The following is a 23,416-nucleotide window of genomic DNA, read 5'->3' on the forward strand; positions in this document are numbered from 1 at the left end:
TTGTGTGAGTGACCTGTGGTGTGTAAAATGCTTTGAGTGCTCAAGAGGAAAAGCACTATAAGAACCAATCCAATGACCATTAACTGAAAATCAGTGGCAACATTTATTATAGAGTGAAGAATACACTTTATATTGTAGGGTAGAACCTACAATAATACATAGAGAGAAAAACCCAGCAATCATATGACCCCCTTTAAACAAGTACTTTGGCCCAGTGAGGGGCGGCCATCTGCCGTGACCAGTTGGGGTGAGAGAAGGAAAACAGGATAAAAGACATGCTGTGGGAGAGAGTCAGAGATTAATAACAAGTATGATTCAATGCAGAGAGGTCTGTTAATACATAGCGAGTGAGAAAGGTGACTGAAAAAGAAATACATGCATCATGGGAATTCCCCAGCAGCCTACACCTATTGTAGCATAACTAAGGGAGGATTCACGGTCACCTGATCCAGCTCTAACTATACTTTAGCAAAAAGGAAAGTTTTAAGCCTAATCTTAAAAGTATAAATAGTGTCTGTCTCCCGAATCCGAACTGGAAGCTGGTTCCACAGAAGAAAACTGAAGGCTCTGCCTCCCATTCTACTTTAAAATACTCTAGGAACAACAAGTAGGCCTGCAGTGCGAGAGCGAAGTGCTCTAATAGGGTGAAATGGTACTACAAGGTCATTAAGATAAGATGGGGCCTGATTATTTAAGACCTTGTATGTGAGGAGCAGGATTTTGAATTCAATTCTGGATTTAACAGGAAGCCAATGAAGGGAAGCCAATATAGGAGAAATGTACTCTCTCTTTCTAGTCCCTGTCAGTACTATTTAAGTCATTGTAAACATGTACACAGGAGGTCATTAGAGAGATACAGCAGTGAGCGTGTACAGTCATCTGTATTACATCGTGGAAGTTCTGTCATGGTTTTGAGGTGCATTTCAGAAATGGTGTTAGGGAGCTTGTCAAAATGACTTTCAGTGCACTAAAAGTATATCTGGATAGAAAAACACACACTATGACACCTTAAGAAATAGTACATACATGGATTAGCCTCCCCAAAGCCCTCAATTATTGAAGCAGCATGAGATCATGAGATATTGACAGAGAACAGAATAAGCCCACAACCAAAGAAGATCTTTTAATGCCCCTCAAGATGCCTAGAGAACTATTCCTGCGGACTACTTTTGCAAGAAAGTGTGCCTAAGGTGATCATTCCCAATATTGACTTTCAAGCTTGTCAGAACTGTACAAAGTCTGTTAAGCTCTGTGACCTTATGTACTGTTTTTGCATGTATCTTTGCAATTTTCAACAAGTCTCTGCAACAGTTTCGCAGGAAAGTATTTTAAGAGGAGGGGTGGCTCAAGACATTTTCAAAGTACACTAGTACACTTTATACAACAGATTGGAGATGGATAGGCTGAGGAGTAGCTCAATTCTTCTTAGGCAGGCCTTCTTGTAGGGTGTATGCGACTCAAGGAGGCCTGATTAAAAAAAAAATTACATCAGAAATTATTCTTGGGCGGGGCTTTTCCCACTTGTGGGTATTTTCCATTCAACGGTTATTTAGAATTAAAGAATATGTAAAAGAACCTGAGGCATATTTCAGGGCATGTCTGCACAGGTTTTTCTCTCCCCGTCATGTTTTTATTCAGTAAAGTCCTTTGTGTTATAACGGAATAGCATGTCGGGCCACTATGGCAACATGTTTTCTTAAGTTTGAGGTTTTCAGTTGTTGTGTTACTTATGTCCTTATCATACTCCAGAAAATATAGCAGTATTTTAATTTAACTAAAAAGGTATCAAGTAAGTGTGATACAAAGACCAAGATCATTTTTATCCATGAATGGAGGGAACTGTACAGCTCCTGAGGAAAGAACACTGTTGTCTATAAGATTATAATTTTCTCGTTGCAGTTCCTCCTCTGCAAGTTAACAAACTAACACATTTTCATGTTGAAGGTTCCAGTGTAGTGTTTTGGACAATGATCGGTGGGTTATCCAAAAAACTTAAAACCATTTTAAACCTAGCCACTCATTTTGAGAGGCTTAAAACTAGTGTGACAAAGTGATATAATTTCAATATATGATGGGGTATTTTGTTGTTTTTTCATACTTTGATGAAAATCATTATTTTAAAACACATGGAAGTCACCAACTGCTATGTTTGCTCCCTTGCTCTGCAGCCACTTTGATCTTCGCATTCACCTTTATTCACCATTAAAATCATGGATGAGGCAAGAGTTGTCTGTCAAACATTGATGTGAATTGCCTAATAATGTCTGTCTTGTTGCTTTAGAGAGGGTAAATGAGTTCATTTGGATCAATTGGAATTACAGTTGTGGGTATTTTATGACTGGCCTAATGCTTCTTGGAAAAAACAGTTTTTGTAAATAGCTATATAACATCTTTTTTTAACCTTAACCGACACATTTTAAGGTCACCCAATCCAGTCAAACTGCTGTGGATTAGATTTTAACCTATAGTCTCAGCAAGCATTAAACAAGATGTGTTTACACATATGGTTTAACCAGCACACTTCTGTTTGATCTGTGGAGACCAGATGGACCCTGGAGAATGCACAGAGCAAGCTTGTTACAGGTAACTAAAACTAAACTAAAAACTAAAACGTTGTATAAGAAAACATTTTCAATTAATGAAAATATATATTAAAGTTACACTTCTGAAAAAAAGAAAACTAACTGAAATGATTTTGTGAGATTGAAAAATGAACAAAACTGACATTAGATTTAAAATATACCGAGGATATATCATTTGTTGATTATTTGTTTTGCTTTATTTTATTTTTTAAATGAAATAAAAAATAAAGCCTATATATAGAATTCCAACCTGTAAGAACTCTGGCACAGGGGATAATCAGAGTTGTGATTTGTGGCTGCACACTTAAGGGAGCAGAAGAAAAAGACGAGGAAACGCAGCCCATTGCTGAGCTCTCCAGTGTCTTTTACCTGGTTTTGCTTGTCTACACATGTTGCTACAGAAGCGTATGAAGTAGTTGTAATAATTTAAAGCAGTGGGTCCACCTTGGTGAAGGTCAGAGTTGCATTTTTATCTATGGAAAGGGGCCCTATGGGCGGCGAAAAAAGCTTAGAAACCACTGATACCTGTTTGTACGTGTTAACAGCGGTTAAACTATTTTTTTAGACGAGTTTTTGAACTTCTAAGTTTCTCTTCTGTGTTTTCCTCTGTTTGTCTGACTACTTTACATACTCTGTATTTTTCTTTTTTGATGTAACTTTGAAAAAACTTTACTTACAATGCAATGCTCATATTTGCAACTTTTCAGATGCCCTGTGTGTTCAGTTTGTCACACTAGAGGAAACTAAAGGGAATCACGGATGGCTTCATTTGTATGGATAATGCATAGGTTTTAAAACGATGGAACAGTGGGGGAACAAAGGAGATGGAGTTGAGTGAGTTGGTGGGGGTGGAGTTAAGAACATCTTAACTCTGTCCTTAAATCTGTCTCCACCTCCACTCAGATCCTCTGCATTGTGACCTTATAACAAATGCCTTGAACTAGACCGATCTGGACCCCTGTGGTGGGAAAAAAAATCTGAATGGGCTTCTGGGACTGTGAAGAAGGATTGAGGGAATAAAGCCTCCTTTTTCGTGGTCTGAATTAATGGTGTTTTTGGAGCCGGGACTTCATGAAGCAGGATGGATATTTTAATTCCCAGGAGTAGAAAAATACTGAAGAGAGACAGCAGAAACAACTAGAACGATTCGTGTGAGCAGATGATTCAAAGTTGCACATTCTAAGCATGATGCATTTCTGCATACCAGCCCCAGTAACAAACATGACTGAACATGTGTGCTGATGGTCCACATAGTCCAACCAGTGTCTCCACCGTACTTAGTAGTTGCTCTCAGAACAGACCCTGGGAGAATGTGCGCGTCAAAAGGTTACGTAATTATCCCACCACGGTAAGACAGCACAGACCTCTAGTGTGCAGTGGGGAGTTGGTGTGTGTGCATTTCAGTGTGGGGGTGTCTGAATAGAAATGGATGGCAGAGAATGTGTGTGTGTGTGTGTGTGCGTGTGTGTGTGTGTGTGGTGTGTGTGTGTGTGTGTGTGTGTGTGTGTGGTGTGTGTGCGCGCGCGCGCTTATGGGGCAAAGCAGAGGGAAAATCACTCAGCTTCACCAAAGTTTCCAATTTCTCAGTTCTCCGCCCCCTTCACTATATAACAAGCGTGTTATATAGTGAAGCCTGAAGCGGCAGCAGAGCTCCATATGATCTGCTCTCTCCTGGAAACTGTCACACTTTAACACTATGAAAGGTGAGTAGCTTTGATTATTAAACACTTTATATTGTTCTGGGTTCACAGATGAAAAAAATAAGTCATTGCTCCAGAAAGCTTCAAACTTATTTGGTACAGAAGCTTAGTGAAAGCTCTTGGGACACTTAGTTTATTAACCTGATCTCTGCAATAGTTCCCGATTTGTCCATGAAGTGCTGCTGTGTAAAAAGACAAAAACAAAAAAAACATACTAACATTTTTTCAGCAAGCCGTTTCCTTCATTGTCTGCAGTTATTATTTCTGTTCATTAAAAAGAAAGCCTGCAAAACCTGATTAAATGCACTTCTCATCTAAAGCAAGAGCTTTTGATTAAAATGCAATTCTTATTAACTAGCTGTGCTTTTCATTGCATTGTGTCTATCAAGCATTCATTTTTTTCTTAGATGTAACACCAAAAATTACAAAATGTCAGAAAAACTGATTGATTAGCTCAAAGGCTAAGCTTATTCATTTATCTCTGAGACGACTTCTCGTGCAGTATTTAACTGATGGCCGATAAATCCAGTGTCCACATACAAGCAATGCAACTTTCAACGTGTGATTTTAGAGTAGATGGCGTGAGAGGATTTGATATAGTGACGACAGGAAATATACACAGCTGACCGACAGTGTGGTGTTCAGTATTAAAACGTGATTATGAAAACAAAGTGTGAGGAAAATAGCCTTGAGAAAGCTCCGTGCTGTTGGTTCTTGGCATCTCACAGTCAAATAATGACCGGGGCTCCTCTTCCTAACACGTGCACTCAGAGCAAGTTGCACATAATGAGGCTCCGACCGTTAGCTAACAGCAGTGTGCGGTTATTTCGTAAAGGATCTCTTCCGAGAACAGGTTATGGCAGGTGTCGTGGCAAGGTAGTTATCCCCGACAGAATTTGTTTCCAATGCGTCGGGAGCGCGCACTGGACAGGGAGCGCGGATCCAGTTGACTCCTCTACCATTCCAACCAAGCAGGCGTGGAAACTGATATGCTTTAGTGAAAAAGTGAAAGATGAGTGTCGTTACATAACCGTTCAGTTTGTAGGTTGCAGCAGAAAACGTTACATTCAGTGTTCTCACGTGGTGTCGGAATTGATTATTCATCAACCCGAGAACTTGTTGCCTAATTACAGGATAATCGCAACTGTGTAAACTTAGTCTGATTGTTGGACATCGATGGAAGTTATGTCTGCTGGAACCAAAACTACACCTTTCTGAGTACATCACTGAACACAACCGTTTTAGTCTTGTAAAACACAACCTAACTAGCTTTAGAGGGAAGAAAAATAACCCGTTGATTGTGAAATAACTTTGCCATAGATCAAGTTGTTGAGTTTTCTTCCAGCCTATCTGAGTGATAACAGATTTTTTTAATACATTACTGTTTACAGTCCCACTGAACTTAGAGCAGGGGATGTCAAACATAGTCAGAATCGATCGGCAAAGACTGCAATCCGGCCTGCTGAATGGGTTTACAAAATATTAAAGAAGGTATAAATATTGGAAACTTAACTTAAAAAAAAAAAACTTTACAGTTTTCACTGCTGATAAAGATCTACCCTACAGCCATTCATTATGCACCAATGTTCAGTTCAGTAATAGATAAACAATTAAATGACAGAAAAATTGCTATATTTCACTGTCTACTATAGAAACGTCCGTTTTATGAATATGGGACAGTCAGTGAGCTACTGGAACCTTTTCTGTAATTTTACACATGTATCATGTAGAGAAACTGAGATGTGCTGCCAAAATTGTAATTGTAAATTGTAAAAATTTCATTATTTCATAATCTCAGGGATTAAATGTGGAAAGTGTAGTTTCACTCTTTGGGCCCACTTAAGATCAAATATCCAAAAGGCTGATTCTGTTCATCTGAACGTAGTGTTTTCAGTGGGAGAAACGCTTCGGCACTCATCCAAGTGACTTCTTCAGTCTCAGCTGACTGCAGGTTTTCACAACCTTATAAACAGTACATTTGCACAACGACTGAAACTAGGCCACTGATCAATGGTCTTTGATCAATGGTTGTTGATCAGTGGTCATGACAATTTGCACGTCAATGATCAAGTTGTGCACAACCATTACAAGTAAACTTTTTAACTTCTTTCCACAGGCTAATTTCCTTATAGATTTACAGTATTTACGTTCACAGTGTTACCCACTCAAAATTAAGTCAGTCTGATTTTGGATTTGAAAATAATAGCCCTGTGAATTCACCTATATGTGAATATTTTTTGACTCAGTTCAGAATCCTATTATAAGGACACAAAACCCAGATCTTATAATATAGCCCTACTTATCAGGCAACATTTTGAATACTAAAAATTTAGTTTACAAGAATTATTTACCCACTTTGATGTATTTACAATACAGTACTGGACCACAAAGTCAGCCTAACCTTCAGTCAGTCGGCCAGTCATTCAGTAGCTCAGTCTGTCGGTCACTCAGTGGTTCAGTCAGCCCATTATGTTTCAGAAAGAGGAAATGTTGGCTCCGTTTCCTAGGAAGAAGGTCCTTTTTGCCTCCATGAGCTTGTTCCCAGTTTTGGCACATTTTCTCACAGTGTGCCTCTTCTCTGATGTCCTGTATTGAACGTGTGTGAATACCTACTATTTCAGCAAGGAAAGGCTATTGTAAGTTCGATCTTTTAGAGCCTATTAAAATTATGCTTTTTGAAGTGAGGCACTTGGCCCACAGAGAAACTGTGAAAAGGGGAGGTAAACTGTGATCTGGCTGCAAGGCCACTCCACTTTTGTTGAACTGAGCCTTCATTCCCACCAAGTAGCTTCCGAAAACAAGAGCTCTATTTTTTACCTCGGCCACAATTTGGCTCTGCCGCTGAGATTTTGGCTCCTAAAGTGGTTCTAACCTCCATCCCTATGTACACATCACATACAAAGTCACTTTTGTGCTCCACCTCTGCCCTTTATCAGCAGGAGCGAATTCCTGAAGATGGCTTCACACAAGGCTTTGTGATAAATGAACCTTCTATCCCCCGTGCTGTTTTCAGAAGTAAACATAGAAAACATGGAGAAACTACTCCTGTTAAACTAGGTCACACTACATGTAACTTGTGTTTGTGTGGATGTTTGGGGTGAAAAAAGAATTGGTACATTTTTGTAATCGGATTAGTGTGAGCGTGTTTCCTGCAGAAGGATGCAGGACTGCAGCAGTGACCATAATGTGTTCCAGAGAGAGGAAAAAGGGGTAACAGACGGACTGTGAGAAGCCTGTTAATGCAACCTGACAGGAGTGAGCACAGTCAGTGAGCTGTCTGTTTCCTCCATAGAGAGAAATTCTTTCAGTAGTGCTGGCCCCAAAACAGGGTTTGGCAGAGGTCCTGACCAACTTCTAATGTGGTCACATAACCTCAAGTAATTGCTGACCTCATTCAACGCACAAAAAAGATGGCATACATTTTGGCTTTTGTAAATACAATAATAGATGGCACATCATATAAATGTTCACCAAGAACTACTCAAGGTCCTGAAATTGCTTAATCTCCTGTTGAGGTTGTTGGTGCATTATCCTGAATGCAAACATTTTCACGGATAAAAATGCAGAAACAAATCTCAGTCAGAATTGTTGCAGCTGCGTATCATCACAAATGTATGGAAACACTTTTTATGAAGCAATCAAACGTGTTAATTTTATAGACAAAAAAGTTCAGTCTGTACGAACTGCTGTCATGGTTGAATTGAAATGAGAGTGACTGGGACAAATAATGCACGACGTTTTTCAGCAATCTACCTTTAAGCTCTACTGAAATTGGACAAGCCATAAATGCCTTCTGAATGAAAGCTTTATTCTCTGCCTTTAAAACAAATCCTGACACTATGTTATGTTCAATTTCTTAGGTCAATCAAACGATATGGAAAACACGTCCAAGGTGGAAGCTTCTAATGGGCACAGCAGGCCGCTGGACATTGTACCCAGTACAGAGGAGAAGATGACAGAAAGGGGACAATGGGGCAACAAGGTTGAGTTTATTCTGTCCGTGGCAGGAGAAATTATTGGCCTTGGGAATGTCTGGCGTTTTCCTTACCTTTGTTATAAGAATGGAGGAGGTGAGTGTCGCCAATGAACGTTTTTTGCTCGTTACCTCGTTATCTTGAGATATCTTTAGTTTATTTTTGCATTTACATAGTCATACACTGCATCGGGGTCTGGTGGCAAGATTACAGCCACAAGACACTTCAGATTAGTAGATGTAGTAGACTTTATGCATCATTTCCTTTCCTTTGGAAAGAGTAGTCTACCTAGCATGCAAATTAAACTGATAAACTACAAGTGCTTTGCTTGAAAGTTGGATTAATTATAATTTTTTATAATTACTATCGTATGCATTAGCGTTGAAAGAAAAAAAAATACATGAGCTAACGTGTGAAATTCCAAGACAATCAATAAAATAGTGAATAAGTAGGCCAGGCTTGTTAAATCCTTTAAAAATATGAAGAATGAGCCAACTCATGCTTAACTTCTAGCAAAATAACTTTGGAGCAGGATGTTTTACTAGAAACTTTTTTGCAACCTTACCTTGCAGTATGTGTACAATAACTTCATGATGCAGCAGTCCTAACTGCACCACATTGCTCGAGGACATGTTGAAAACAACTTAGTCAACTTTTCCTTCAATCTGTGTGTGTACAGGTGCCTTTTTTATACCATACCTCATCTTCTTGTTTGCTTGCGGGATCCCTGTCTTCTTCCTGGAGACAGCGTTGGGTCAGTACACCAGTGAGGGAGGCATTACCTGCTGGAGGAAAATCTGCCCTTTGTTTGAAGGTAATCAACTTGTTTTCCCAAGAAATCATTTTATGGATATTTTATGGTGTTAACAGTACCATACATGGATACATTTGTCTAATTCACGTGTTAAATGTAAATATGTCTGCAGCAGCTGCTTGTGAACTACAGAGTATTCCTAACAAAAATGTAGAACAACACTGAAAAAAGATACAGTACAAAGTAAATGGATATAGGGGATTGCAAGTTGTGCAGGGTCGAGTGAAGGAAACAGTCATGTAACTGAAACTTTCTCCTTACTTGAACTGACAACTTTGGGTGGATCACATCAGACACAGCACAATTAGCTTCAGTGGAGCTTTAGTGTTTACAGGCTGCTGTTAACAAGTGATAAAAACAGATTCAGTACATCTCCAGCTGTGCTTCGACTAGTACATGTCACAAGAATGTGACAATATTAAAGTACGCCTCTGTGGAACTACACTAAACAATACATTTGCACAGTTACCTGACTGTATGTTGGTTCAGCGACAGGTACTGTGGAAAAATAATGACCTAACTGGCCTGACCAATCAAGTCAAAGGATTGGTAATAGTGGTATTTTATTGCTTATCACCAAAAGTGTGTTTTCTGTTTCAGGCCTGGGTTATGGCAGCCAGGTAATTGTTGCTCTGCTGAACATCTACTACATTATTGTGTTAGCCTGGGCCATCTTCTTTCTGTTCCACTCCTTCACCTGGGATCTGCCCTGGGCATCCTGCAATAATAGCTGGAACACAAGTAAGACAAAGATTTTGTATCTCTGTTTATCATATATTACTAAGAAAGTTCTTATTGGTGTGTATGACTTTGCTGTCCACATAGGGTAAATTTCTTTAATGGCCATATTCTAACACAATACATAAATACAATATTCAAGTATCTTACACTGTCACTATGAACAATAATGGAAGAGCATCTTTTTATTCTCAATAGACAAAAGCAGCAAATGTGACCTACACACAGTGTCATCCATGTCGGGCAGTTTGGATTGGTTGAAAAGCCCTCTCTGTAGGCTGTCTATAGATAAATACATATATAAATGAACACAATTGTGATACAATAAACTGAGAAAAAGGGATGCTGATCATTTTTATGTTGGTTAAGATCATAGAAACCAGCAAATTATAATACCTCATGGAATTTCTGTGATTGGTCATTTCTGTCATACAATTTTTTGTATTCAAGTGTAGACAACCTGTCATACACAATATGCAACATTTCAGAACAGTTAATATCCATGTAAACCACAGGAGGAGTGGAAGGGGCAGACTCTTTGTTCTTCTTGTCACTGACAGTTCTTTGGCATCTGTATCTGTATGTTTGGAGTCACTGCCAACTGAATTACGATGTTTAAGAATTTTAGCATGTGAAGTGCCGAAAATTTTTGCCGGTGCTGCACATACTATTGGTGTAATCTTTAATCAAGGATACCTAGGTCAGCATCTCTAAAGGTCTCTAAAGACTACTTTTAGGCATGCAGATAAAACGTCCTTTTGTGATTTTTTTTTTCCATATTTTTGAATAAAGGGAGTGAATGCTGCAGGAAAACTGTTTCTGTCTGTCTCAGTGTCGGCACATGTTTGTCTTGCCTGTGTGTAACTTGGAAACCTTGGAGAACGCTTGGATTTCTTCACAGGGTTGAATGTCTTTTTGTCTGTCCTTCATTCAAGATTCCTGTATGCCATTTCAGAAGGGGAATACCTCCATCAATCACCATGAGAACACCACCTCTCCTGTCATTGAGTTCTGGGAGTAAGTGTCCTTTTGTTTGACCATGTCCTCAAATGACCTTACATACCAACAGATTTACTAAACAAAAAAATTCTTCTAGAGGTTTGGATTAAATTAGGTCAAACTACTTGTTCAAAGTTGTCTTATTTTTGTTTCTCTCCACTTTTTAACTCTTAGCTTCTGGTTCCTAAGGGTTTGTATCAGTACATTAGGTATGATAATTAGTTTTTCTCCTGTGCGTATGTTTTCGATTTAGGCGCAGAGTACTGAGAATATCTTCAGGTATTGACCACATTGGTTCTCTGAACTGGGATCTGGCTCTGTGTCTTGCCTTTGCATGGGTAATCTGTTACTTCTGTGTATGGAAGGGAGTGAAATCCACAGGCAAGGTAAAAAAAGAAAAATAATAATAATAAACCCTCCCGTGCTAAACATTCACAGTTAGAACAGCATCTGTGTTTTGTTATTGATGTGCACCATTAAATACCAATCTTCTGCCAGTCTTTTGTTGTTTGTAATAAATGAAAAACAAAGATTTGCGTTTAACCAAATTCATATAATGAAAATCTGCACTGCTTAATGCTATGAAAGATATTCTACTTTTTTTCCATACAGGGAGTGCAGAATTATTAGGCAAGTTGTATTTTTGAGGAATAATTTTATTATTGAACAACAACCATGTTCTCAATGAACCCAAAAAACTCATTAATATCAAAGCTGAATGTTTTTGGAAGTAGTTTTTAGTTTTTTAGTTTAGCTATTTTAGGGGGATATCTGTGTGTGCAGGTGACTATTACTGTGCATAATTATTAGGCAACTTAACAAAAAACAAATATATACCCATTTCAATTATTTATGAAAAAGATTAATATGCAGTTATTTTGCGCCTTGGTTTTTCCACACACTTCTTGCGACCCTGTTGACTATTTTGAATGAAACGCTTGATTGTTCGATGATCACGCTTCAGAAGCTTTGCAGTTTTGAGACTGCTGCATCCCTCTGCAAGATATCTCACTATTTTTGACTTTTCTGAGCCTGTCAAGTCCTTCTTTTGACCCATTTTGCCAAAGGAAAGGACGTTGCCTAATAATTATGCACACCTGATATAGGGTGTTGATGTCATTAGACCACACCCCTTCTCATTACAGAGATGCACATCACCTAATATGCTTAATTGGTAGTAGGCTTTCGAGCCTATACAGCTTGGAGTAAGACAACATGCATGAAGAGGATGATGTGGACAAAATACTCATTTGCCTAATAATTCTGCACTCCCTGTATTTGAAATTTTTGCAGACTAAAGAAGTCACATTTAGAAAAAAAAAGAGAGAAAATAATTCACGTTTAATTGAAATCAAAAAAATAGAATGGTAGGAATTGTTGTAAAAGATGTTAGAATCACAAGAAAATGTTGTTTCCTTCCAGGTAGTTTACTTCACAGCTACTTTTCCGTATGTAATGCTCCTGGTTCTCCTGATCAGAGGAGTAACACTGCCAGGCGCCTCCATTGGAATCCACTTCTACCTTTACCCCGACATCAATCGACTGTCTGACCCCCAAGTAAGTTAAAAAAACAATACACTTGTGCTGAGGTGGTGAACAGTGGTTCACCTTGTCAGAAAAACATATGTCCAGGCATGCAGATCAAATCTGGGAAACACAGCCTTTCATCTGTTCCACTGGACAAGTACTGACTGATCCATCTGCTAATTTGGCAAGACTGTGGCATCTGAGAGACAAGCTAATAAAATTTGGGTTAAGGAGAGAAACTTGATATAAACTGGCTTAAAACCTGCTCACAATGCAGAGGTCCCCAGTCAAAGTCCAGCATCCTAAGAATCTATGAAAAATAATAAGAAGTAGGGTGAGGGTTAGTGAGTGTCAGAGCCACAATGCAGGATTAAACCACAGAGTATCTGTGAATATATTAAGAAGATGCCCCACCCTCCGCCCCCGCTGAGATGTTGTTCTCCAAGAATGCCTCAGGCAGCTGAAGACAGACAGTGACTGTAACAGGAAGAGGAATAAACAAAGTGGCTGACATCAAGAAATCCCACCAATTGCTAAAAAAGACCAGCCTAAAGGGCAGCGTAGAAGCTCTGATTATGGCAGCACAGCACCAGGCCTTAAGCATCAGATCCAAAGAGGTAGGAGTCTGCCATAGACAACAAGACCCAAGTTGCAGACTGTGTAAAGATGTGGCGAAGGCTATCCAACATATAACAGCAGGATGCAATATGATCCAGTGTATTCCAGCTACTGCATAAGTAATTGGTATAGTGTACAGGAACACCTGTGCTGCATATAGACCAGAAGTCGTCCCCAAGTCCTGATGGGAAACACTACCAAAGGTGGTTGGGAACAACAGGGATAAAAGGTCCTGTGAGACTTTGAGTTCCAGCTGCTGGCAACCAAGCATATATAGAGATGGTTAACAAGAAGCATAAAATGTAGTTGTGATAGACGTGACAATTACAGCGTACAGCAACATCAGGAAGAAGAAACACGAGAAAATAGAGAAGTACCAGAGCCTGAAGGAACAACTGGAACAGATATGGAATATAAGGCCAAAGCATTTCCAGTAGTTACAGGAACATTAAGAGCTGTAACCCCAAAACTGGAAGAACAGCTTCAACAGATTCCAGGCTCAACATCAGAGAGTCCTAGGAAGAGCTAAGATATTGTGCAGAACCTTCAACTCCCAGACCTTTCGTAGAGGGTTGGCCTGATCATGTACTTAATGGTTCACTGTGAGACTGGCAGCTTTTAACACCAAAAATTTCTAAACATATGTATTGAATCATCTTTAACGTTTTTGTTGTATTGTACATTTGTAATTTCTTGGAAAGTCACCACTGTTTATGAGAAATTGTCAGCATGACTGTTTGATCCATCCCATAGGCAAAGATGTGATTTCAGGTTCAGATAGATTTTCACTGCTTTGCCTTTTTGCTCTTAAGAAAAGCTTTTCAGATTTGTCAAAAGCAAACACCGGATACAGCACTTAAGATTTTGAATTGAGTGCACTGTTACTTTGTGTTGTTCACTTTTATGGCCTCATAAAGTCACTAGCCACATTGGGGTGGTTGCTCAAAAAAAGCAAAAAGGAACATCACAGCAAGCTCAGTATCGAGCAACACAATTAAAACAAGAAAGTTTTGAAGGCTGTTACTGAATGGGCAAATTTGCATTCTATGTTTATAATTTGACTTTATGTACTCATCCATCCACCTAAAGCTAAGTTGCTCCACCCATCATCCTGTCTATCTGGAAAAAAAAGAGATAGAAAATGTGTTTCTCTTGGCATTGAGACATTACCAAATTGAGAAAGGTTTCCCTTTTTAGCTTCACGCAGAAGACTGACACACTTAAGGACTAGCTGGAGGATCATTGAACAGCTAAAAGATAAAGCCAGTTATTGTAGGTTTATGACAGGGGTGGGCAATTCCAGGCCTCGAGGGCCAGTGTCCTGCAGGTTTCTATATCTCACCTTGGGTCAACACCTGAATCACATGATTAGTTCGTTACCAGGCCTCTGGAGAACTTCAGGACATGTTGAGGAGCTAATTTAGCCATTTAAATCAGCTGTGTTGGTCCAAGGACACATCTAAAACCTGTAGGGACACCGGGCCTCGAGGCCTGGAGTTGCCCACCCCTGGTTTATGATGAGGGACTGAATCCTGTCTCTCATTTTTGTGCCTTTAAACTAACTAAACAACTGGTTGCTTTAAACAGTTTTAACAATCACATGAGAGTGGGTTGGGAATATGGGTGGTAACAAGGACACTTGCAGTTTCCTTTGTGCTTGCTTTTGTTTGAATTCCAAACACTCGCCCCACCCCTCCTTCATTGTCCTTTAGAGAATGAACACAAGCCACGTGTATGCAGTCCTAGACAAGGCTGAGTGTAAAGCGTTTAAGAGTTCAAAATATCTGCCTTTGGTTGTAATGATGTGTCCGGAGTTACTGTCAGTCAGATCTTCAGTCCCAGCTGCCAGCTACCTTGAAAAATGCCCCAGTGCAGTGGGAGCATTTTACCAGAAAAGCAAGAAGAAAGAGAAATCTCATTTACATGTTGAAGTGTGAGTGAGTGTTCCAAGAGTGCTCTGCTTTGTGCCTTAGATGTGGAAATGGCTTTACTAGGAAGCTCATGTCAGGTTGTGGGGTGAGAAGAGATTTCAGAGATAGTAGCAGTACTTTTCTAGACTTTTTTCAAAAATTAAAAGGGACATGGGAGGTTTTGAAGACTGAGTTCACTATTTGCATTTTTGGGTGTGGTGCTGCCGTTGTGCAAAACAATCTTATCTTACCCTGATCACACAGTGATCCGATGGGGCTGTATCTGGCCTTTTGTCCAGTGTCAACTGCTCCTGCAAACTGGATAAGAGGGTAAAGAGAATTTTATGGGTGGGTGTTAAAAGTTTCTTTTAATTCGAAGCAGAAGAAAGAAACAAAATAACAGCGAATGTAGTTCTTGCTTAATGTTATGGATTGAAGTCTGTTTCCAAACATTCAAACTGGACTGAGCCTTTCAGGAACACAAAAATATGCAAACCAAAATAATGTGTAAACTTGTCTGTATTTTCTTTGGTTGTCAAGGACATCTGATTATTCTGTTGGAAATATATTCTCTTAAGGTCATCCCATTTTTTTCATACACGGTAGGTTTGGTTAGATTGGGTTTTTTCCTTAATAAATTAAATCATCATTTGAAAACTGCGCTTTGTAATATTAAACTGTATTTGATCGTCTGAAACATGAAAATATGACAAATATTAAAATCAAAAACAAGAAAGAAATGATGAAGGGGAAAATATTTTTCACAACACTGTAGAAAGCTGATAAACATTCGTTTTTTCTTTTTCTGTCTGAGTTTATCCTTAATTTTTTTTTAAAGAGTCTTTAAAAATGTATTTCTTTCCTCATCTGGTTTCATTTCTGTTCAAAGGTATGGATGGATGCTGGAACTCAGATCTTTTTCTCATTTGCCATCTGTCTTGGCTGCCTCACTGCCCTAGGAAGCTACAACAAATATAACAACAACTGCTACAGGTAATGACTCTCTCTCTCTCTCTCTCTCTCTCTCTCCGTCTTTTGTCCAGTGACAAAAGACGCTTTACACTCATATATATATATATATATATATATATATATATATATATATATATATATATAGTGGGCATATCAAGTAATTCTGTTCCAACAATTTATTTTCAGTGACTATATTCTTGTTGTGCTGTTTGCAGGGATTGTGTGGCCCTCTGTTTCCTTAACAGTGGTACCAGTTTTGTTGCGGGCTTTGCCATCTTCTCCATCCTGGGCTTCATGTCCTACGAGCAAAATGTGCCCATCTCAGAAGTGGCTGAATCTGGTTTGTAGTTCTTATATTGTATAGATAGATAGATAGATAGGTTTGTACATCAAGGTCCATGCCAGGGGTTGAGAAACCAGTAAATACTGATGTGGGTAGTGGAACAAAGCTAATATGGACAAGGACTTGCAATGTGGAATTGATGTAAAGCTACTAATCCAACTGAGAGAGGTCATATGCAATACATGGGAGTGCAATAGCGTTTGTAGTAGTTGAAGACAGCTACTATTGAAGGTGAAGATCCAGAGCCTATAGCACAGTGGGAGGTGTATTGAGCACTATTGACATAATTCATTTCAATTCTGGAATAATAAGCTAGCCACATAAGGAGATAAATGCCTCTGATGTCAAGACACAAAAACTGCTCACAATACACTGAGGTCTCCAAAGTCCAAAATCCTGAGGCACTATGAACAATGAATAGAGGAAGGGGTGAGGATTAGTGAGTGTCAGAGTCACAGTGCAGGATGAAGATAAGTGCCCCAACCCCAGCCCCTGTTGAGATCTGAGGCAGCTGAAGACAGACAGTGATTGGAACAGGAAGAGGAACCGTCATGGACCACCAAGCCCCAACTTGGCCTGTACCTCTGACAGATACCATCAGATCCATAGAGACAGGAGTCCACCATAGACAACAGGACCCAAGTTGCAGACTGTACTAAGGTGTCGTGAAGACTATCCAACATATAATAGCAGGATGTAAGATGCAAGTTGATGCAGTATATCCCAGCTGGGATAGTGTACAGGGACATCTGTGCACAATATAGACTAGATGTCCCCAAGTCCCGATAGGAGACACTACCAAAGACAAAAGGTCCTGTGTTGCAGCCTTTGAGTTCCAGCTGCTGGCAACCAACCAGATGTAGTGGTAATCAACAGGCACAACATCAAAGGGTCTCCGTCCAGAAGAGCAAAGTCCTAGGAAAAGCTTAGATACTGTGCAGAACCTCCAACTCCCAGGCGGTTTGTAGAGGGCCTGAGTTTGAGGAACACACAGAGCTTTCATGTATCTATATAGATGTACATATATAAAGATACGGTGTATTGATCAGTACTGCAGGATGTTTATTGGGTGTGAATCAATGCATGGCAGAATACAATTTTCTAAAGCGCAGACAGTTGAACTGAACATGTCAGTATTATATCAAAATATGTGCTTGATTGAAAAGAAAAACACAAATTCTAACTTCAGTGGGATTTCTGTGTACGACAGGTCCAGGTTTAGCCTTCATTGCCTATCCTCGAGCTGTGACCATGATGCCTTTTTCCCCTCTGTGGGCCTGCTTCTTCTTCATTATGATTGTATTTCTAGGACTGGACAGCCAGGTGAGGCCAGCATGTAGCAAAATAACCCACACAAGAACACATACAAAAAGAAAATTCAAATAATAGTCATATGAACACAATCCCAACTAGTAGCCTTTGTACAGCTCTGCTATTTTTCCTCAGTTGCTCAGTACCTTTTTATTAACAGCTGGTCTGTGCACATGCATACACAAATGCAGTACACAACATCAAAAAGTACGCACATCTCATAACTTTGGCTTTTTTCCTGATTAGTTTGTATGTGTGGAGAGCCTGGTCACAGCCGTGGTGGATATGTATCCTTCCGTCTTCCGCCGTAAAAACCGCAGGGAACTCTTCATCCTGGCAGTAGCAATAGTATCCTTCTTCCTGGGCCTCATCATGCTGACAGAGGTTAGTTTGTGCAATTCTTTCAGTTTTAATACATACATAATAAGCATTTTATCACATTTGATTCAATAACTTTGATTTCAAAGTGATACTGAGCATAAATGCTACCAATCCATGGCCTTGTGAATTTAAGTGAAGTACTTACTGGGGCATTTTGTTTGGTTTTTTTTTTTATGATTTTTTTTTCCTAAGTCAGACTGTCGCCAAGCAGTCTGCCAAACTCATTTAAAGTGCCTGAGTTCACCTACTGTAGCTTCTCTTTAGCAACCTATTAAAATTCCTTCATATCCAGTCACTTGGCACAAATCATGCTGTGACACAGCCAACTGTGAATAACTTTTGTTGTTGGCAAATTGTTTCCACTTTAGTAAAATCCAAGCACATAATGGATAAATGACCCGAAAGCAATATTTTGCGTCATGCAGGTTGTCTTTCATTTGTTTTATCTTACACTTGTGAACTCATGTTTGTCTGTCTGTCTGTCTGTACCCACAGGGAGGCATGTATGTCTTCCAACTCTTTGACTACTATGCAGCCAGTGGGATGTGCCTGCTCTTCGTAGCCATTTTTCAGACAGTTTGCATCGGTTGGGTTTATGGTGAGTTTGTTATTTAAGACTGTTGGAACTTAAAAATGCTCAGTGCTTAATTTGCTAATAGAGACCATCCATAAAATGAAAGGTGTAGATTGATGGTTTCAGTTCAAAGGAATTAAAGAAATGATCATTACTAGTTGAAAATAACTGCAACTTGTTTTATTAAAATAATAGTGTGCTGGGGTTTTTAAGCTCTCTACTGGTCAGGGTGAATCTTGACACTGATCCAACTTTCCTCTGACCACAGGGGCAGATCGCTTCTATGATAACATCGAGGATATGATTGGCTATCGCCCCGGCCCTGCCATTAAATACTGCTGGCTTTTCTTCACTCCTGCAACATGCTTTGTGAGTTTTGCTTTATTAACAGTTCTCTTCTGAAAGTAGAGCAACCTCTGCTGGTCAAAATTAGAAATACATGTCAATAAAACTGAGCTAATATCTTAAGATGATACCAAAATTATACAGTCAAAGTATTCACTGGTGTATTAAATGTCAGTTATTTATCAGTGTTATCATACTTTCACACAGGGAACCTTTGCCTTTGCCTTAATCAAGTACTCACCTTTGAAGTACAACAATGATTATGTGTATCCGTTGTGGGCGGATGGGATCGGCTGGATCCTGGCTTTGTCCTCCATGCTTTGCATACCCCTTTGTATGGCATTCAAACTGTACAATACCCCAGGAACACTGAGAGAAGTAAGTCCGAAACTGTTTGGATTTTTCTGTGCATATGAAAAAACTGGCACATTAAAGATTGAACCACAGAAACAAAACCAGTCAGATTCGTCATAATTCAGTATTTTTGAATGAACAATAGTTCAGTTTGTTTGCTTCTTTGTTACAGAAGTATGTATACATATCTCAAGAGCATTTCCTTTTTGCTTTACTTTGAAAAAGTTCTGGATCATCCGTTCACTATTTCTATTGTCTGAAATTGGCAGCTGCCATAGAATTCATCACAATATTTGAATATATTTATTTATATACACCGTTATCTTAAGTGAATAAAGGGAACTTCTATCTTCTGTTGGTTAAGGTATTCACCAAATAAGAATATTGTTCCAGGTTTTCAGCAGGAAAACATCGTAACTTACCATGCCCCCACCTTCCCAAAACCATGTCCCAAATGCAGACACAAGCAAGCAGGTAAATGAGCAAGAGTACCGTTTAATGAGTTTACAGATAAATGACAAGTAGTCCTGCAAGGCAGAGATGAAATGAATCCATCGCAAATCCCACTGAGATCATTCCAGCAGGCAACAAGATGAATCCAAAGAGGTGATAATACGGAAAATCCAAATAACTGGGTGAAATGAAATGATGGCACAGAGAGAGAGGGAGAGAAACAAGACACACAGAGTTCAAGTTTCAAAATCATAATGAATGTCTTTAAGTTAAAAAAAAAAAGGTTTATTAGAAATTGAAGAACAATCGATCAGTTTGTCAGACATCATATCACTGACATGCTTTGTTTTTTAATCAATTTTCTGTTCACAGCGTTTTGTTCTTCTAAGCACTCCTTCCACTGAGTTACCAAAGACAAAGCAGGAGCAGGAGGCACTCCATGCCATCTTTGCAGCAGACGGTGAAAGCCTCCATCAGAAAGCACCTCCCTCTCGAGATGGCTACGTCCCTGTTGGTGAAAAGGAGTGTCATTGCTAGAAGTTTGAGGATTGGAATCGGAGTCTATTTAGAGGTCAGTTGTCACTGTGAGGCTCTCAGTGTCTGGCCCCATCACTGTTCTCTCTGTATTACCTCACAAGATAAGCTGGTGAAAACAGACATGTATGCAGACTTTTACGGTCTGCTCACCTGCTATTGGCTGCTGGAACTTTCTTCTTTGCATGTTGCCTTCAGTACACAGTGTTGTGCAAATATCCTGAGCTGCCCTTCATTTCTTTATATTTTGCTAGCAAAATGTGAAATGGGTGCAGTGATCTACTGAAACATGCAACCATACATGGTAATAGAGTATGTGAGGCAAAAAGTAACCTTTGGGAATAGTTCTCCAGGCTTCCAGAAGGACATTTAGATGTTCTTTGGCTGTTGGCTGTCTTTTGTTCCATTCTCTGTTAAGATGATCCCACACTGCCTCAGTAATGTTGCCTATGTGGAGGCCAATCCTTGACTATTAGTGTTCCACTGTGTGTTTTTCTGTCCAGGTACATTTTTACTGTATTGACAGTGTGTTTGGGATTACTACTAATCAGACATGTTCAAGATTGTATTACATGGTGGGTGAAAATTTGATGGTACTTTTTTGCTTTCATAATTCCATCATTTTTGACAAGATTCCCAGTACCGATGGTTGAAATGCAGACCCATACCATGCTCCTTCTTTTTTGGCCACTTGTTCTGTTTCCTCAAATTTTTTAAGTACAAACTGCACACCATTCTAAGCTATGCTAGGTTTTCACGTAATAGGTTTTTAGGAATCACCTTGTTGGTGCAAAAATACTCTTTCTATGACAATACTGTTTTTGCAACAGGCAGCTAGTAAAGTGCCTAAAGATACAATTCAAAGTGAATTTTTCGCTAAGTTGTCTGTTGTGTGTAGACACAACACCGGTTAATACCTGGAGTTGGGCGACTTAGGTTTTTGCAAATAATTCACAGGTCAGTGTTAAACAGGTCATATATAAAATAAAACATTCCTTAAAACTAGTCAGGTATAAGAATTGGGATGAATGAATGAAAAAGCAAACCATCTTCAGAAAGCCTGGAGATCAACCGCTAAAAAAATCAACAGTATAAAGAAACGATGGGGTGACTCAAGACTTTTGCACAGTACTGTACCATATGATGGCAACAGCAACATTACGCAAAGATTTACTTCCGTTATTTGAAAGTGGGTTGACATCTCATTTGCCTGTGGCAGAGTAACGTGACAATGTAAACACTGTTGTTACACAGTGGCAAAGAATTTACATTTGACTGTCTGCTTTCTAAGGAAGCATTTTCTTCTGTTGTGGACATCTCTAATGTTCAGTGAATCTCATTCTGGCTGCTTCATTAAATTTAACAGCCGCCTGCTGCAGACTGAGTGCAGGAAAGTGTCACATGATCGCACAGCTCACAAACCCCTCTGGGCTTAAATTAATCTGCTTGATGTATACAGAGGAGAACCACATTGTTTATCCACCAACAGTTGAGGTGTTCTCTCAGGATTGGTAAAAAAAAAAAGTCACAAAAACATTACTACACAAGGTGTTTTAGTAACCAATGCTTCAGTATACAAAGACTGGTTACATTTCTACAAATCAACCCACTTAAACTCTAATGTTTGTTTATTTTTATCTTAATACTGTTTGTACCATTTTAAAGGCTTCTCTGTATAATTTTGGTCTGCTTTGGGCACTGCAGATTTGTATTGATGTTTTATATTAAATGTTTATGTTAAATGTTCAGATTCTTGACATGGATTTAATTTAGTCTTGTTTTAATGTGCCTTATGTCTAATTCTGGGAATGTATGAAATAAAGTTAAAAGGTACCCAAAGCAAAGGGACAGTTGATCCACTTAGATTATATCAGAAGTGAGTTCCAATGCAGGAGATTCATTCCAAAAAAGAAGAAGAAGAAGAAGCTTGTTATCTCTTTCTGCTGTATCGCAATGAACTTCAGCCTATGTTTCTTTTTCTTTACATGTTGAAATGAATATATGATCACTGATTATGGAGCATGAACACTTTTTGTTATAAGATTTTATACACTAAAACGCTTTTTTTTTTAATGAATGAATACAAATACCTTCATTTGGAACATATATTTCTACTACATGTGTATATTTTGTGGGACATCTTCAGTGAATTTGTGTTGGCCTTGATTACAAATAAATGTTTTACATTTTAGCAATTGTGTATGTGATGCCTCATTTCCAGTTATGAACATTTATGTAGAATTTTACATTCAAATCACACAACCCAACCAGGACGTCTACGCTGTAGGTAAAAAATAAATGCTGTATTTTATGTTTTGACAATTTAAAGTGTACTTAATCGTACTTAAAAAACATCATGAAGGTCAGTAAACACCCACAACATCACCTGTTCACACCTCTGCCCTCGGGCAAGCGCTACAGGAGTCTGACATCGAGGCCTAAAAGACTTAAACAGCTTCCGCCCACAGGCCATTAGACTCCTGAATAAAACAATTTACACAGTCCCTCTCTTACCTCATCACAGCTATAGAATGCAACTGTATTATTATGTTGTATTTATTATTGTCTGCTATCACACTAATCAGTACAGATCTCTTTGCAAACTTGCACAAGAATAAACAAAAAGCCTCAGGTCTCTGACTCATTTCACTGTTTGCACATTTATTACTTGTACTTTCTCTGTGAATTTCTTGGACATTTTTATAATAATAATAATAATAATAATGTATACTTTGTTGATCCCTGTGGGGAAATTCCTCTCTGCATTTAGCCCATTCACTCAGTGGGCAGCCATTGGGCGCCTGGGGAACAGAGTGTGGGGACGGTACCTTGCTCAGGTGTGCCTCAGGGTAGCCGTTCAGTGGATTCGAAACCCCGACCTTCCAGTCATGGGGCCACCACTCTACCTACTGAGCTATCCCTGCCCTTATTTACTCGTTTTATTTATTTTTGCCTTATTACATTTTTATAACTTTATGCTATTTGTCATATCAGAATGTCTCTATGACTGCTGTGTGAAGTGAGTCTCAGTATAAACTGTATTTCTGTATTACTATTATTTACATATGACACATATGACACTACTTCTGTTTCTAAACATCACCCCTGACACCTGTCTATGCCCACTCCACCTTGCCTGCACTCTCTTCTTCACCTCTCTTGTGCACTGTGTGTTGCTTTGGAAGTCATTTAGCTCGCCTTCCTTCACTAAACCATGAACCCATCTATCACTCCTACCACACACCTCACCAATGTCTCACTCCTCTCATGCAGTGCCACCCTCATAT

The 23,416-nt window shown here is 39.1% G+C and overlaps 1 protein-coding gene across 3 annotated transcripts; it reads left to right on the top strand.

Moving 5' to 3' along the window:
• The first annotated feature begins 709 nt into the window (after nt 1-709).
• slc6a13 (solute carrier family 6 member 13) lies at nt 710-22,320 on the top strand. Of its 3 annotated transcripts, XM_040026234.1 has the most exons (16): nt 710-2,583; nt 3,290-4,285; nt 8,143-8,352; nt 8,936-9,070; nt 9,671-9,811; nt 10,744-10,825; nt 11,061-11,193; nt 12,230-12,364; nt 15,752-15,855; nt 16,050-16,174; nt 17,388-17,500; nt 17,735-17,872; nt 18,365-18,467; nt 18,712-18,812; nt 18,996-19,166; nt 19,968-22,320. In XM_040026234.1, exons 2-16 carry the CDS (start codon nt 4,279-4,281, stop codon nt 20,130-20,132), a joined length of 1,863 nt encoding a protein of 620 aa, XP_039882168.1. In that variant the 5' UTR covers nt 710-2,583; nt 3,290-4,278; the 3' UTR covers nt 20,133-22,320. The 3 variants fall into 3 exon arrangements, with proteins under 3 accessions (XP_039882168.1, XP_039882169.1, XP_039882167.1); XM_040026235.1 differs by lacking the exon at nt 3,290-4,285; XM_040026233.1 differs by lacking the exon at nt 710-2,583 and having other exon boundaries at nt 2,765-4,285.
• Nucleotides 22,321-23,416: the final 1,096 nt, after the last annotated feature.

This window comes from Simochromis diagramma, unplaced genomic scaffold (genome assembly GCF_900408965.1).
Source record: "Simochromis diagramma unplaced genomic scaffold, fSimDia1.1 OVJJ01000293.1, whole genome shotgun sequence".
NCBI lineage: Eukaryota > Metazoa > Chordata > Actinopteri > Cichliformes > Cichlidae > Simochromis > Simochromis diagramma.

Coding starts and splice junctions, on each gene's coding strand:
- slc6a13 (XM_040026234.1), top strand. Junction 10,826..11,060: donor CCTGTCATTGAGTTCTGGGA/GTAAGTGTCCTT, acceptor TTTTCGATTTAG/GCGCAGAGTACTGAGAATAT. Junction 12,365..15,751: donor ATCGACTGTCTGACCCCCAA/GTAAGTTAAAAA, acceptor TTCTGTTCAAAG/GTATGGATGGATGCTGGAAC.